General features: G+C 44.7%; 1 protein-coding gene across 1 annotated transcript in view; it reads right to left on the reverse strand.

Annotated features, from left to right (window-relative positions):
• Positions 1-15,144: 15,144 nt before the first annotated feature.
• The window catches only part of LOC134071730 (low-density lipoprotein receptor-related protein 1B-like), a 250,591-nt gene continuing 247,639 nt past the window's right edge, over positions 15,145-18,096 (reverse strand). Inside the window, exon 93 of the mRNA XM_062528566.1 lies at positions 15,145-15,352. Within this exon, the coding sequence (XP_062384550.1) occupies positions 15,212-15,352 (141 nt within the window). The 3' untranslated portion in view covers positions 15,145-15,211. The remainder of the gene's footprint in view (positions 15,353-18,096) is intronic.

Genomic DNA, 18,096 nt, shown 5'->3' on the forward strand with positions numbered 1-18,096 from the left:
CATGTCCCTATTCAAAGAGCTACTGCTGCTACTGCTGGCCATTGAAAAGGGATACTGTGACTGTCTGCACACAATAAAATACATCCATAAAAGTTAAGATCCATAACAGCAATTCAACTCAACACCAGTAAACCAATGGCTAATTAGAGTCACAACAGCACCAAAGAGAGGAGAGAGAGAGAGAGAGAGAGATAGAGAGAGAGAGAGAGAGAGATAGAGAGAGAGAGAGAGAGAGAGAGAGAGAGAGAGAGAGAGAGAGAGAGAGAGAGAGAGAGAGAGAGAGACATCTGTCCGGCCAAGAACAACGGCAAAAACTGGCTTTTTGTGAGACCAGGTGGACCCAACCCCTCACCAACGTGATGAGAGAGACAGATGACAATCCTGAGTGATTCTGGAAGACTTTTCATTCCTGTCTTTGATCAAATGAGTGTTTGTGCTCTCCTGTCCCCATCCAGTGTTTTACAGTGACAAGTGATGGGTACACCAGACACGAACCACAGCCATTCCAATCCAACAGCTGCCCCTTTCATATGAGTTTCCTCTGTCAGTGGCCAAGACACACAGCTGGTTCTCCACGCTTGCTACACCAAGCTCTCCACTGAAACCAGTGAGGTTATGTATACAAATTATATGGCATTGACATTTCGGCACAGTTTAGCCGGAGGGAAACCAGAGTATCTCAGTCTGTGTCTTTTTATGATACACATAAAGTCTAAGTAAGGTTTACAGTAGCCTATTACACAAAAGGAAAGGCTGTGCAACCACAGAAGTCTGTAACTTTAAGGTTACTTTGGCTTGATTGTTGTACCACACTTCTGTTGTAAGTCGTTTTAGAAAAAAGGTGTCAAATTAGTTATAATAATGAAATAATGTGAATATAAAACAGAATCACTTCAAAAGGCTATTTCTTTGTAATTAAGTAGCAGGTGAAATGTTGCGTTTTGAACGCACACTGTCCTTTTTAACGAGGCTCCATATCAGGAGGTTGCAGGCTCACACTTAACTCACTGCAGCGGTGGTGACCACAACGCGTTGACATGCAGCTCATTCAATCTGTCACTCACGCGGAACAAATGCGCATGCCTCTGGGCCCGTGCTAATGGTTTTCTAAAACATCTGCCAGCGAGGGAGAGAGAGAGGGAAAGAGAGAGAGAGCTACAAAGAAAGAGCAAAGAAAAGGAAAAAAGAGGAAGAAAGAGAGGCTGCCAAAGAGTTAATGGCAATGGCAAAGTTTAACAAACTCAAGACCAACCGTTTTTTCTCTCTCCCTCATTTTTTACAGCTGTAAGCTATTGTAAGGGCTCCCATCCCCACGGCCCAGGTATTAGAAAATAATGAAACCAATGCCTCCGAGGGGTTACAGTCACGTCTGGCTCAAAACCATTCACTTGATACATCTGGACAGGAATCCTGGCTCCTGTCACACCAAAACAAAAAGCACCACATCGGATCAGTGCTTGACTGTGTCCACTATTCCGCATAAAGAGATACGCAGAGATCCTCAAAAGAAGAGAAGTCGAGTGCTTCGCCATCCACAGGTGTTTCTTTCATTAGTGAAACAGCTTTACTATTTGCAATAGCTAGAGAGATAGTTTTCCACTGCAAAAAAAGAGAGAATAAAAACGACACAAATCAATAGCACAAACAACTTTACGGCATCCCGTGGGTGACTGGCCAGGTATCACAACATGATAAAGGTTCAGCGTAATCAGGCACTTTCAGACAAATTCCTCTCAGATGTGGCAGATGTAAAAGTTTTGCTGAGAGCTGTTTGCATGCACTGGTAACAACTGCACTTACCTAGCTGCGCAAACAATTCCAGTGGCATCAAACACAAAACGAACAGGTATTCGGAAATCGACATGCGGTAATGTGTCCAAAACATCTCCATATCTGAAACAAACCGGAATTCTCGGATTCATCCACGTATCCTTTGCAAGTACTGGCAGACTACGAGTCCCATTTGAAAGTTTTTGTCTCGCTTTTCTGGTCTCCTAGAACTTAGGAAATGTTTGTGCTATCTTGGTCATTCACTCGGAGTCTGACATTCTGAATAAGACCGCAAACATGGCCATGTGGAGAACATACTTGTAGAAGTTTGCGAATAGTTTGAGGGCTTTGTCCGACTTTTTGCATCCCAGGCGTTCGTACTGAAAAAGAGGAGGGGGATGCCATTCCTGGGTCCCCAATTAACTTCAAGTAGGTGGGCTTTCTGAGGTCTAGTAGGAAGGATGTCATAAGGAATTTTGTTTTGGATAAAGTCAAGTTCCGACTGTGTGTTAAGAAATAATTATTTCAACAACGGAAGTTTGTCGGTTAAAATAAAGAAAATAGGCTAAATGAAACTAAAACAAAAATAATACAAACACATAATTCATATTTCATTATGCTATGTTGTGTAATGTTACATTATAGCAGGGTAATAGACTATTTGTTGAGCTACATGGCTATGGTACTGGGTGAGTATGTGGCATTGAGAGAGAGCGAGAGAGAGAGAGAGAGAGAGAGAGAGAGAGAGAGAGAGTTGATGCCTTTGCCGTGTGTGGTGGACTCAGCTGGACAGGAGAGGACCAGCTGCCCCTTACCTCATCCCAAATCCCCCTGTGCTCATGTAAGCTCGCAGGCAGCATCCTGCTTTGCATACAAGCGTTAGGCTACAACCCTTCTCCTTTCCTGGTCAGTTTTGCCAGGGCCTCTGTGATCCACATGGGCAATGATCCAATCTGTGTGTGTGTGTGTGTGTGTGTGTGTGTGTGTGTGTGTGTGTGTGTGTGTGTGTGTGTGTCTGTGTGTGTCTGTGTCTCTATGTCTGTGTGTGTCTGTGTGTGTGTGTGTGAATGTGAGAGTGTGTGTGTGTGTGTGTGTGCCTGTGTCTCTCAGGCAGGGATAGTGGATTTCTCCGCTGGGCTTTGAAGGTTGTGCCTGGCACAGACGAGGGCTGTGGCCTCATGAACTAGCCCCTGCCGGCTGCTGACTGGTGCCCAGACGATGGCCTGCCCCCTCCCCCCCCTCCCCTGACCATCTGCATTGTTGATCCCGGGGTTCTCCGTCCCTCTGGTCCCCTTGGCTCTAGTGGAAGGGCTCAGAGCCCGCTGATCAAACCCCTGTTTTGGCCCCGCTCGCACCCTCTCTCTATCTTACCTGCCAGAGTTTAGGCATGTTTACACACACAACAACACATTCAGCCACTCCTAGCTAGAGGCAGTGGAAGAGGAGGGCTTGGTGGGCATTTTTACTGGCCAGAGAGGGCCACCTTCTGGACCTAGTGATGCTCACTACCACACTGTGGCTTTCTCTTGACAGCTGAGACCAACAGACGAGGAGAGGAGAGGGTCAAACTCAGGGGAAGGGACTGCATCTACAGTATCGGGCATGGAACTGTCTGGAACTGGTTGCCAGTGTGGTTGCAATGCTCAGAGACACTGCCTCAGGCAACTGCTGGGACAGGTTATACCCAGCATAATTAATGTGGCTGGTAAGCATCCTGTATGGTCCTATCCTCACATACCATTAAAACTGCATGGAATAATGAGAGAGAGAGAGAGAGAGAGAGAGAGAGAGAGAGAGTGAGAGAGAGAAAGAGGTAGAAGTAGAGAGAGAGAAGGATGTGAACAGTTGAGTTTTTCTTTTTAAAAAAAGAAAAAAAGGAATACATACAGTATATGTGATAATAAGGCTATTTTCGGTGCGTAATTACAGATCTCCCATCAAAAACATGCCGCATGCAACCTGCTTTATATTTTATATCTAATTACCTGAGTTTCCATACCACTTCGTTAAGGATCAAATCTCTTTGAAAAGAGCATAAAAACAAGACACACACGCATCATTATAATTCCATATGCATGGCAGCGTTCTATCATCTTTGCTGTTTGCTTATGTAGGCTATATCATGCAGTTCTTCTCCTACCCACTGCATGCCTTGAAGACATTATTGTAAAGGCTTGACAAGTCTCTCATCCTCTTGGTGAAACTTATATGCATTCTTGTAACGGTCCAGGGCCACCAAGATCAATCCAAACATGAATGAGTCATCAAAGTGTTTTTTTTTTTAAAAGCAAAAACATACTGTACTTTGATCCATGTTAATTGCATGCATTGGCAGTATATGCCTATAGAGATCCCTGCAGTAATAATAACCGACAGCACTCTTGGTTCATATAAGAATACAATTTCTTTTGAACTTTTGAACTTTTTGATATTAGAAGAACATTTGAGGGATACGAAGTATTAACATCAGAGAGAAGAACTGCAGGAATGCCTGAATGTAATCTCATTAGATTTGTGTTTGTTTATAAATTATGTATGTTTATTATTTAATCTAATTTATCTTTGACTGCAAATGCTTTCATAAGTACCTTATTTCCCCAATCTCCGGCTCTTTCCCAGATGCCCTAGTGCGGCTCCATGCAAGCCTGCAGACTGCAAAAGCAGGGAGAATACGCCGTCTCCACATCGGTCTGTGACACACAACAATTTTAGATAGCAAATGTAGCGAGTTTCAAATTGAATACAGGTCCCTATAGACTGGGGCTTTTGAAAGGGGACTACAGTATGCGGGGGGCAGTGTGAGTGGTTTGTACTCGTATGGCGAGCCATGAATTTGAGATGTTCTGGGAACGGTGGACGCTACCAGTGAATCTCTCCTATCCCCTTATCCAATTTACGCAGGCAGGTTGATCTTAAAGCAATTAAATTACATCTGACTTCAGAGCCCCATTCAAACATTATTCATGTATGCATGCTTTTACTTGAGGAGTCTAAGCCATCTGCTCTCAGATCTGTGATTTCCCCTGTATTGCGGGGAACGTATAGCAAAGCCTAGACCGCAGCGGAAGTCTTAAGGTTCTTCCCTGACACTTTGTACTGACGGAATAAATTGTGTGTACGCTCTCTCGTAAGGATAGACGTAGTAGAGACCCCTAAAGAACAGATTACACAGGATCGGATCAGACTGAGATCTGAAGACAAAGCCAATATATCCCAGAGTGGAGTAGAGTCAACAACAGCTTTAAAGACACCTTTGCTGTTTGTCTACTACAGTACAGCATCAATGCTTTATTTCTCCTGGTACTACTCCAGTACTACTGCCTTGGTGCCATTAGCTCAGTGGCTTGAAATGAGAAAGGATAAACAGAACAGACACAGTCATAGTCTTCAGTATGTGGCATCCTGGTGAGTGCACGAGACACTGAGAGGGGAGGCCTCTGAGAATGGGGACTTCAAAGGCAAACTCACTGCATCACAGAGCCATAGAGGAAACGAGCCTTAAGGCTCCATCGCTTTCATCCCGCGTGGGCTTATGGTATGGTATGGCTGCTGTGGCGTACGTGGTGTACGTATTTTTAATCTAATGAAATAAATAAAAACTGCTGTGAAATCAGTGGTTCTGGAATGCTATATAGTGTTATCCTGCTACTACACACGTAAGGTATACACACATCAAACAGTATAGTCAGAGAGGGTTAAAGTGGATAGTAATGAAGGATCTTTGCTATAGCACTGTATACAGTAGTTGCTGTATATATATCAAACAGTCAAGCGCTGTGTGCTAGTATCTAGTTGTACCCACATGCTCTGTTGAAAAACGAGTTTCATCCTCACGCGTTTGAAGTGACACTGGCTCTTTAGAGAACATCTAAACAGAGGAGCCGCTTCTCTCCAAACAAGCCCCAGCCTGCGAGGTGGGGATGACAGGACGCCATGCTTGTTTACTCGCCCCCTTCGGGATATTTCACAGCGAGAGGAATAAAAAAAGGAAATCTACTCAGTGGGGTGGCACACCAAAACGCCCTCTCTCTCTCTCTCTTTTTTGCCAAGAGCCTGTTTGCATGTGACATCTTGCAGCGCGCTAGTCTCCACCATTATGGCACCACAGCACAGAGCATTAGAGCATAAATATTAGAGGGGAAATCTCAGAGCTGACATGAAACAGGCTTGCCAGTGCTGCACTCTTCGTCAGGTGAATGTGTTTTAAGCGAGCTACCTGACGCAGCGAGGCTTTTCACACCATTAGGAACATTTTTTATGAAACCTTGGTAGCTTGGTTGTACTCCTCCTTTGACATCTCTCATTTCTAATTAAATGTAAATATTATTACTGTTCAGACATTATGTCAATACGACATGGCCTCACCAAGTGAAATAGTGCTCAGGCATGACAAATATACAGTATGTGTGTGTGTGTGTGTGTGTGTGTGTGTGTGTGTGTATATAAATGAAGGAGATGTAAGATGTCTTTTTATTTTGCTTATTTCTGTGGCAGTGCACTAACGCGGTTGAGCTTTGAGGATTTGTCCTCCTATCGCGTGTGCCAGATACAGACAGGAGACAGGCGTGAGTAGAACCACACAGAATGCGTGTGTGTGTGTGTGTGTGTGTGTGTGTGTGTGTGTGTGTGTGTGTGTGTGTGTGTGTGTGTGTCTGTGTGTGTGTGTGTGTGTGTGTGAGTGTGAGTGTGTGTGTGTGTGTGTGTGTGTGTGTGTGTGTGTGTGTGTGTGTGTGTTTGTTCATGTTTGTGTGTATGTGTGTGTCTGTGTGTGTGTGTGTGTGTGTGTGTATGAGTGAGTGTGTGTGTCTGTGTGTGTGTGTGTGTGTGTGTGTGTGTGTGTGTGTTTGTTCATGTTTGTGTGTATGTGTTTGTCTCTGTGTGTGTGTGTGTGTGTGTGTGTGTGTGTGTGTGTGTGTGTGTGTTTGTGGTGGCATTCCTGCAAGCCTCTATGGGGTCCCCCCTCTGCACTCCTTATAAACCAAATTCACATATGGCCAAACAGCGCCAACTCACAGGGCCTCTCTGGTTTAACAGTTGCTTTACAAGACTACAAGTAAACAGAGGAAAGAGAGGGAGAGGGGAAGAGGAGAGAGATAGATAGAGAGAAAGAGAGAGAGAGAGAGAGAGAATATCGCCACGTTAAACGCTCCCAGGTTCCTCGGTCTGGTCTCCTCCCTGTGGCAGTAGAAATGCTGTGTCATCACTGTAAGCATCTCTGCTGGCCCTGATAAATGGCACCCCCCCTCTCTCCCCCCCCCTCTTCTCCCACCCCCCCCCCCTCTCCCCACGATTGGGTCTGCCGGTAAGAGCAACTCTTTTACAGGAGAGAGAAAACATTATCTGAGGCCTTTGAAGTCCACCCCCAGTTAGAGGGGAGAGCGGGGTTTGGAGGGGTAGGGGGGCAGGGTAGGTGGAGGGGTGGGGGGTTAGGTGAGGGGTGTGTGTGTGTGTGTGGGGGGGGGGGGGGGCTCTGAAGGGGGCAGCGGGAGCGACTGCCTGAGACTGAGACAGTAAACTCTTCCAGATGTCACACACACACATCCGTAGAGTGTGAGAACAGAGAGAGGGAACAGAGGCCGCCGGTATGACAGCGTACCGCCAGACTGACGGACGTTAAAGACCGACGGTCAGGATCGTCTAAGACGGCCTCTGGGTCTGTGCTGCTGACTCACCCAGCTCCAGAATGACCCGAGACTAATCACACGCACAGGGAGCTTCCTGAGTTCTTCCCACCTGAATCCACTGGGGCAGGAGAGGAATGTTAGCTGTGATTGACATCAACCAATAGATAGCGGGTGTACTGACAAAAATGGATATAATGATTTTAAGAAGTTATCGTCATACCTTTTATTTAATCTCTGTCTATTCACCATCACCACTCTGTGGTCTCTCTGCATCCAGGGCAAGAACTGTTACGTTGTTATGAGGTTATCAGGTTTTGTGTTTTCCTCCAGGGAGTCAGTGATGAATGTTTAAATGCGGTTCATCTCTTGGCCCTGAACAGACTCACACTTGGAGTGGATAAGTAATTATAGTTCACTGGAGTCAAGTCAATTATGCGCTGCTTAATAGCAAAAGCATAAGCAAAGCTGTCCAAACTGTCACCGAATCTGATTTGATGATAGAACATTTACGGCCTGACCTGTTGTTTTGTCAGTTAGCTATTAAAACAGCGCTAGCCATGTTTTCATGTCTCCATCTGGACAGACACCTACATGTAATTGGTGTGAAAGGAGTGGATGCGTGCTGCCTGTGGAAGGAATGTCTTAGGCTATGTCCACATACACGGAGACGCGTTTTGGGTTAAACAGATGTTTTGCCGATCATCCAAACGAATCCTGTAAACGCATAGCCCTAAACAGAGCTTTCTGAAACCACGTCCCAGCAACTGACTGGTGTTGGTCTGGTCCTGAGGTGTGAATTTGGGTTCTGCAGTGGACTGATCTGTTTTGTATCTGATCCTGGCCAATCTAGTTTCTGATCGCAATCCTAACTGAGCTGTTTTGGATTAGGCCCAGACTGATCTGTTTTTCCATCTGGTTCTGTTTGATCTGGTGTGGATCTAATGGACCAAACGCCAGCACAGGGCCTGGGTCCATACCAGAGTCAGCCACAGTCTGTTGAGGAAATACAAGTTCAATCCATGATGATCCACAAACTGAGAGACATCTCCAATTCAGAAGGGAGTTTTAAGCTAAAGTGACCAGATGTCCGAAACAAGAACCGGGGAAATAATCCCAAAAATTTGGAAAAAAAACGGGGACATTTTCAGTTTGACTGAAGTTTTATCTTCAATAAACGGGAACGTTTTTCAGTATTTTCCCGGGGACAGGCAACCAAAAACCGGGACTGTCCCCTGAAACCGGGGACGTCTGGTCACCCTAAGCTAAGCGAGAACTTGTGGTCTTGGTCGAAAATACAATGCTAAGCGTTAGTTTAGCTTCTGACACCATGTGGATGTGGCCTCTAGTGTTTTAGCTAAAAGAAAACAATCAGAACAACTGAAATGGCTAACCTCATCAGAAAGCACTCGAACCTTAATTGCTCTTTAGTGGACAAGCAAGCACTTTAAACGCCTCAAACTAAGGGCAGCATGGGAGCATTCGAGCAGTTCTATTAATCTTACAAGACAACATGTGAGGCTTCCACGTTAAGCATAAGTGCTTAGGTGGGGTAGCATGAACAAGCGAATGTCAATAATCCTGAGAGGGATTGATGTGTAGACCGGGGGAGTCACAGAACATAGCTGCAGTTAAGGGAAACCAGGCCAATTGAAATCACTAGCAACATCAATAAGCATTCGGACCTTAATCGTCCCTTAATGGTCGAACACTTTAAACGCTTTAAACACCTGAGTCCAAAGACCGCAGAGAACATTCCAGCATTTCTATTTGTCTTACAGCGCATGAGGCTTTTGCATTAGGCATAAGTGCTTGGGTGAAAGGGCAAGAACAGGCAAGAGTGAGTATGTCCGAGAAGGATTGATGAACAGGCAGAAGAAAGGAGGAGAGGAACAACAGGATTCAGAGAGAGAGAGAGAGAGAGAGAGAGAGAGAGAGAGAGAGAGGGAGAAGGTGAGGCTGCTGGTAAAAAAGGAGCTTGTGAAGAATAGAGCCACCACCTGAAGGCAACACTTTTTCTTTACTAGAGTTCACCATGCCCCAAGGCAACGTGGATTTATTACTAACACTAGCAGATAAAGCACTTTTAATTTCACTTGTATTTCTCTCTTTCTCTCTCTCTCTCTCCCTCTCTCTCCGTCTGTTTCTCTCTCTCTGTAACTTATTCTCCCTCAGTAGCTTCAGGACTGAAGGTTCATGTGCACAGTCAATGGAAATTCACCACAAGGACACGAGAAACACAGGACGCGTCCAGACAAATGTCCGCGTCTCCGAGAACTGACAAGAGGTCACCTGTCTTTAACCTCTCAGTGACCCTAATTCCAGAAGCCACGGACCACCCGTCCCACGGCAAAGACCACGGCCATCACTCATCTGCGGGCCAACAGACCACGGTCCGGCGCTTTGTTTCGTCCGCATGCATGGTTTCGTTATCACAGTAGCCACATACCACACATGCTCTGGACAGACAAACCCAGCTTCAAAGTCCGTCTGCAAGGAGAGGAGTGATTCTACACCGCGCCTTTCACCACAAACAGGTGCCATGTTTCATAAAGGCTTCTTGATTTGTCCCATGGTGGCCCACTGTGATAAGGGCTGAGACTTGCACAGGGTTGCTGCGTTGGTCTCCATTGAGGTTGACCAGCGAAGCCTCAAGTTTTTTTTAGTGTGTGTGTGTGTGTGTGTGTGTGTGTGTGTGTGTGTGTGTGTGTGTGTGTGTGTGTGTGTGTGTGTGTGTGTGTGTGTGTGTGTGTGTGTGTGTGTGTGTGAGTGTGTGTGCGTGTGTGTGTGTGCTGACCGGTGGTCAGTTTCTGGAGGCTCCAGGTATAAAGTGGTCGAGAGGGTGGTGAAGTGAAGGTGAACTAGCCAGCACTGCATACAGGTGTGTGTGAAGATAAGGGCTGAAATTACTCTCTCAACGAGTGCAGGGAACACAGACTGACAGCAAAGAGGAACAGGAGAGGAACGGGACTCAGTGAAAAAGGTACTGGTGTGTGTGTGTGTGTGTGTGTGTGTGTGCGTGTGTCTGTGTGTCTGTGTGTGTGTGTGTGTGTGTGTGTGATCAAACACACAGGTTTCTGTTCTCCACAGGGGGAAGGGAAGAGCTTTGATATGCTCCCTTTCTCTCTCTTTCTCACGCCGGTGCACACACTCACTCTCTCTCTCTCTCTCACACACACACAAACACACACACACACACACACAAACACACAAATATACACAGACACAAACAAACACATACACAAACACACAGAGAGAGAGAGAGAGAGAAAGGCACACAGATGTATACACACACACACACACACACACACACACACACACACAGACTGCACTCTCTCTCACACACACACACGAGCACACACACAGAAAGACAAAGCCAGACAGAGCCTCTCAACCCCCACCCTCTCTCCACACACACACACACACACACACACACACACACACACACACACACACACGCAAAACATTCAAACAACAAATACATAGACGTACAACAAACATCCCAAAACAAAGACTAATCGGAAGAGCAAGCTCCAGACAAGAGGACTTAGGTGCTGGTGACCTGGCGTTAGTCAGCGATGGGGAAAGACAAAGCACAGCGAGTAAATAAACACACACGGCCTGTGACATTCACACCGCAGGGGTCACCTGATCTCACATTCCTCCCCTGACCCGCCGGGGCGAGGGGGAGCAAGTGACAGACCAATCAGCATCAAAACGAGGAGACTGGAGCTCGGCGTGTTGTTGAAGGCCCTTGTTCAGCCAGCCACGCCACTCTATCTTCATGTTTGGTCAAGCGTCTACCTGGATGATTTTTTTTTTATGTCCCTCAAAAAAAATGACCTTAGAAGAGGTATGTTTCTCAAACACTGTCTCTAATCTGCAAATAAGCATGTTGGACGTCTTTTCAAAAAGAAGTGACTCCCAAATTTGTGACTTTCCTGTTCGGCTGATGAATAGCTTCCAACGGAGTGAGGAAAAACGGTTAACAGTTTTAAAGGCACACATTGTGCCTTTGTAATTATACAGAAGCGATGGCTGGTCATTTTCTGCAGATAGCCTTTGAACTACAGGAGAACCACTGCTCTGTGAGAGTATGCAGTTAAGGCAGAGGCCTTTCAGTTGCATGTAAGGTGCAATTTACGGAAATAGCCAGCACGAACCCAAACCCTGCTCAAATAAATGGACATGAAAAGCTTTTTGGTGATTTAGGTGCTACTGGACATTATTTATTAGTGAATGGAGCTATCTTGGGTCAGGCCTTAGCGGCTCAGGTCATTGGAACTCACTTTTGCTGTTTGTGGAAGAAAACAGAGGAAAAAAAAACATCTTGGGTGAGCAACTGGATGAGAAGAAAAGAAAAAATCCGCCTAACATATTTTCCCTTTTGTGTTCTTTTTATAGAGAGCAATAAAATCTAAGTGTATTGGACACGGTTTCCCTGAGAGTTCATTACAGCCAGCGGCAGGGCCATTATCTTGCACAGCGAGAAAACAAACTCTAGGACTTCACTAAACATTCAGACAAAAGAGGCGTGGAGAACCAAGATCACTACTGCAGGGCCGCCGAGAAGAGACAACACCATAAAGAACTCGCTAGCCTGTAGTGTTTGAAAACACCACCTACACAACTTCTAGAAGGATAGCATGGAGTTGTTATTCCCCCCCAATTCAAAAGAAACACACCAATACATGGCCACGTGAACACTGACTCACACTTTAAAAGAATAAAAAAGAACAATTTAGATAGCTGCTCCAGTCAGAGCTCTTTGTGTTTGATCAAAGAACACTGTGTGCATAAGAGTAAAGGTTTAAAATGTGCAGTTTTTTTTCAAATGAAGCACCCAGCCATTTAGAAGCAGAATTATTGTTTCTTTAGTTTTCTTTTTTATTCCAAACAGATGTTCCTTTCTCTCCGCTGCTTGGAGATCACATTAAGTTTGTTTAATTAGTGTGAATAATGTCACTTCTGTGGAAAGAGAGATTGGGAAGAAATAAAATATAGCTGCAAATAAAATATCTTGTAATAAGTGGTTAGGAGGACTAAACAGGTGCTTCTCAATTAGTAAAAAACAAAATCACATGAGCGGTTCTTTTTAATAATTCATAACATTGCTAAACACCGCAAAAAAGATCTATAAATAGGGATTTTCTCACACAACACTATACACAAGTACAAAGACACACCAACTCACAACACAATCATATCGAATAACAGCTAACATAGTCTAAACTCAAGCTATCCTTGCGGTGTGTGTGTGTGAGTTTTAGTTGTATTAAAAAAGCAAATTAGTTTGGCACATCTTGGCTTGACATGGCCAAGTGCATGTGGAAAAGGGTCGTGTGTGTGTGTGTGTGTGTGTGTGTGTGTGTGTGTGTGTGTGTGTGTGTGATGTTTACAGCACTCAAGGACGGCTCCTCTGCTGAAGAACAACCCCAGAAGTTTACTCGCATATAGCGCCCCCTGCTGTCGTCTAGACTTCTCAACCCCTGACAGCAGCAGGTGATTTTTGAGGCTTCATGTTACGTTTTAAATAAGTCACTGGCGCTGTGTTCTGCACACAGTAACTACACATCCACCATGCGCTCTCTTCATGAGCAAGACTAAAGGCTATGAAGAGGAGGAGTGGGAGGTCAGATGCTATCGCTAATAACATAATACGTGTGGAGGAGCATCAAGGGGATCAGCCCTTGAGTGTGTTTTTATTAAGTTTCATTCCATACCTATGTGTGTGTGTGTGTGTGTGTGTGTGTGTGTGTGTGTGTGTGTGTGTGTGTGTGTGTGTGTGTGTGTGTGTGTATGTGTATGTGTGTGTGTGTTTGTGTGTGTGTGCGTGTATGTGTGAGCACGCGCATGTGTACGCACATGTGTGTGCGTGTGTGCGTATGTGTTTGTGTGTCTGTGTGTGTGTGCATGTGTACGCACGTCTGTGTGTGTGTGTGTGTATATGTGCCAGTTATCCACTGGCCTCTAGCAGATAGTTGAGAGGATCAGGCCAGTCAAAGCCCCATGTCACTTCCTGTCTGTCTCCGGCTGTGTGCGCTCTAAGCCTGGTGATTTGGGCGTCGGCGGGCAGCGTGCAGGTGGCAGAGGTGACTTTGTTTGTGTCCTGATTGCTGCCAGTGCAGGTAATCCTATTAAATCCAGCTAGACATCTCGGCACCTGCAATATCACACCATCACCTGCAACACCCCCTGCCCCCGACACAAACACACACACACACACACACACACACACAAAACCCCACTGCCCCTTCACAGTTCACAGTTAGGCATCACCTCAGTGTTATCATCACATATGGACTATGGGCAGGCGTCCGAGCAGGGAGATGCATACAAAATCGAGTCATCCTCAAGCGCCTGGGTTACATAGTCTCTTTGGTAAATAAAAGAAAGAAAATGATGACAGATAATGATGGCACAGCATTCTGACAAATACAGCTGCCTCTGATATTATGTCCCTGCATATAATCAAGAATGAATTCTACTTAATTTCAGTAAGCTGGGTTGAACTTGGTACCAGAAACTTGACTTGATGTGTTTCTTTTTCATCTGTACCGTTCGGTTGCCATGGTGAGAGGCACTGGTTCCACATGTGTTGGTAAAGCCATACATATTCATCCTTCACATCTGTACATTTAGCACGGAGTACAATGATAAAAGAGATATCATTCTGACAAATGTTTCATCTCAAATGGCAATAAAACCCTTTTTATTTTATACTGATGTACTGTACATTTCGTATAAAAGTAATACATTTAATACACTTCCTTAAAGTACAAGCCAACTCGACATATAAATCAAATACAAAATTATAAAACTTTGTAAATCTATGTGTGTGTAGATTTTTTTCTCTCTGTTAAAGATGGCGCAATGGTTTTGGTTCTTCATTGTCTCTAAAATAAGAATGCTATGAGCCCATTTTGTTTCACGTGTCCATCTTCATTCAGTCCCTTACAAACAGTCTGTGACCTCAACAAAATGAAAATGAACAAATTCAGAATTACCCTTTGATTGTGACAACACACACATCTAAACCATTTGGTGACAGCTTAGTGACAGGTTAACATGACTGTGGCTAACTGGAAAAAAAACAAAACAAAACAAAATAACAACTTGTGTCTACAAGTATCGAGCAAAGGTGATGGATGAAAGGAACTTGCATATGGCCTTCTGAATAAGAACAACTGAAGAATGTTAAATCTATCAGTAATCAAAATCTTAACACAAAAATAACAATAAATAAACAGGCTTCAACAGACAGACGCACACATATGTATACGACAAAACAAAACAAACGAAACAACACAAATCCAACAAACCGAAACAAATTAGACCGTGAAATTGCATTAATGTAAAAAAGAGGTTGGTTCTTATGTGATCATCTGATATATGGGATAGGCAACTTGGGCATATAATCAATGTGTGTTGGTAAATGAGTTACCAAAGGCAACTGTGCACATATGAATTCATTAAACAATTCCTACAGAAATAACGATGAATACTGAATAAATCCTCTTAATCCTTGTTAACTCAAAGTAAATACAACAATATAATAACTGGTATAACAGCAGCATAATATCTTATGTTGTGGTTTGTATAGTGCATTGGCGTATACTTGGTATGGTATGCAAATAAAGCAACAGATATCCATGATTCTTAACACTGTTGGACCGGTGAGCTTGTGGAGGTGGAGGAAACGGATGGAACATAGAAAAGTGTTCTTTGTCGTCGTTCATTTTTTTTTCTGTCGTTTTTTTGTTTTTTCTCTCTTCTGTACATCTGTATAGGCGTAGAAAAGCGGTGGTGGTAAAAAGGGGCTACGCGGCCGTCTCTCGAATGGCCACCTCCAGCCTCTTTGGGAGCAGCTCTCTCCTCTCGTCCATGGTGATCACCGGCTTTCGACAGTGCTGTCCGTCGACGTACATCTTGGCGTAGACCGGGTTGGCGTAATTTAGTGCCTGCGAAGCAGCGACGGGAAAAAAGATAATTAACGGCTTGTCGCACCGGCGAAGAAGACAGACACAACAGGTGAGATGTGAAAATGCAAAACTGTGCACGCAACGTGCGACCTTTGCGAGGTCTTTGCTAAATCAGCAGGCATAACGCCAGCGAATTGTGACAAGGACGGTGACACGTTGCCAGGTGACGGAGGTAGACGGTGACAGGTAGGGCAGAACAGAAGCAGATGCCACCTGCTTCCCCCGCAAAGGCACAAGTCACAGCGTGCAAACACTTAATTAATACATTCTTAACGGCACGAGTCTTAACCACAAACAATGTCTACAGAGCACAAATTACATCTCCAACCACACACACACTCTCACTCTCACTCTCACTCTCACTCTCACTCTCACTCTCACTCTCACTCTCACTCTCACTCTCACTCTCACTCTCTCTCTCTCTCTCTCTCTCTCTCTCTCTCTCTCTCTCTCTCTCTCTCTCTCTCTCTCACACACACACACACACACACACACAAAAGTAAACATGCACATATGCACAACATCAGCAAACATGCACATAAAAATACTATGTAGACCCATACTGTATATCAAAACTTCTGATACAATCTGTAAACAATCCTCACTGAGACCAATTTGACATCAAATGACTGTTGTTTGAACAACAGAGAGAGACACCAGTACTGGCATAAAAATAAGACTCTCGGGACATACAGGTTATTTCATGCAACATGGAACACAGATTTCAATAGGCACACACAGAGGGATTGGACTGGGATGGAATTGCTATTTGGAGGATTGCAGTATCTGTGTATTAGCTATTTCCCCCTTAGTAATTAATTAAATGACTGTCTGTCTGTTAGTACTCTACACTAAGAGCATGCATATGGTGATAAATGACTGAAGCATGCAGAGAACAGAAGCTACAATGGCACTGCGTAACATCCCAGTGTGTGATGAAAACACCGGAAAGATGTTAAGACAGATGATGCTGGAAGGAAGCTTAAGGCTACCAAGACACACACACACACACACACACACAGACACACACACACACACACACACACACACACACAGACACACACACACACACACACGCACGCACTCACACACACACACACACACACACACACACACACACACACACACACACACACACACACACACACACACACACACACACACACACACACACACACACACACACACACACACACACACACACACACACACACACACATGCAAACACACACAGATACAATCACAAACACAGAGTAGGTGAGAATCAGATCAAAGGTGTTTCACCTGTCCTGGAATCATCTCCTTTGGGACAGGGACAGGATGGACAGGTACACAGCGAGGAGGTTCACTGGAGCGCACACACCAGCCCTGACACACACACACACACACACACACACACACACACACACACACACACACACACACACACACACACACAAGCACGCGCACACACACACACACACACACCCTGTTAGTTCGGCCTCAGGCAAGGCAAGGCAAAGCAAAGCAAAGATAAGCTCAAAGTGTGAAAGTTTTGGCATTAGTAGTCTGTTAACAGCAGGTGCAAGAGCTGTGTGTGGGCAGGACAGTGCAGTGACACCACAGGGAGCACATTTGTAAGGAAGCTAACAGACGACGACTGGGAAGATTTAGCATACGCTATGCGACTTAGCTACATTTACAATGTACGAGAACTGAGTTAGTTACCTTTACTGCATACTGTAGGCTCTAATTTGACTTCACAGGGCGGTAGCCATACGTAGAGGCAGTAATACCAATATTTGCTCATTTATTGACATGCAGTGTTGCAGATATCAGTTGTCATTTGCACCATTTAATTCAACATCTAGAGAAACATGCCATTGATAAGACTGTAAATGATTTTCAAAAGGTAATGGAACTTCCTCATCTGTGCGTTGACCCACAGGTGCTTGCGTGCAGTGTGGTGTTGCTATGGTAACTTACTAAATGCTAATGTTGTGTAGTCCATTAAATTAGCATTAGTTCATTCAGGTTGGTATTCACGCATTGCATTGCACTGCACATTGTGCAGAGCCCTGAGAGTGAGTTAGTTGGATTTAAGGTTGACTTTAAATGAGTTACATTTGATTCATTAGTTGACTTAATTTGTTAGCGTGAGGCAAAAGGCAAATAAAATTCCCCTGTGTTAGCATGTCAGGCTGTGGTAAATAATGACCTTCAGCTAGGATTCTGGAAGCTACAAAAACAAAACGCTGATGAAAGCTGAATAGGCCCATGGGGGAGTACAAGGAAACAAAATTACAAACTCTAACAAACAGACAGCAGAGATGAATAGCGCACCCTCTTAACAGACTTCACAAAAATCAAATGGACAAAGTATCTGTCTGTCTGTCCATTTATCCATCCATCGGGGTCATCCCTATGTTCCCCGGGTCCTATGTTCCCCAGTTTTTTCAAAAAAGGTCCTATGTTCCCAGGTCGCAATACATACCGGGGAACATAGGACCCTTTTTTGGAAAAGCGGGGAACATAGAACCCTTTTCAAAATGTAAGAAAAAAAGGGTTCTATGTTCCCCGGTTCCATACAAAGTGGGGAACATAGGACCCGGGGAATATAGGACCTGGGGAACATAGGTATGCTCCCCGTCCATCTATCTATCGATTGGAACAACAGTACAACCCTGACATACATCTCCAGAGAATATGACTAAGAGCGTCTTAAAAGAAATATCCGGAGTTAA

The sequence above is a fragment of the Sardina pilchardus genome, chromosome 23 (genome assembly GCF_963854185.1).
Source record: "Sardina pilchardus chromosome 23, fSarPil1.1, whole genome shotgun sequence".
Classification (NCBI taxonomy): Eukaryota; Metazoa; Chordata; class Actinopteri; order Clupeiformes; family Clupeidae; genus Sardina; species Sardina pilchardus.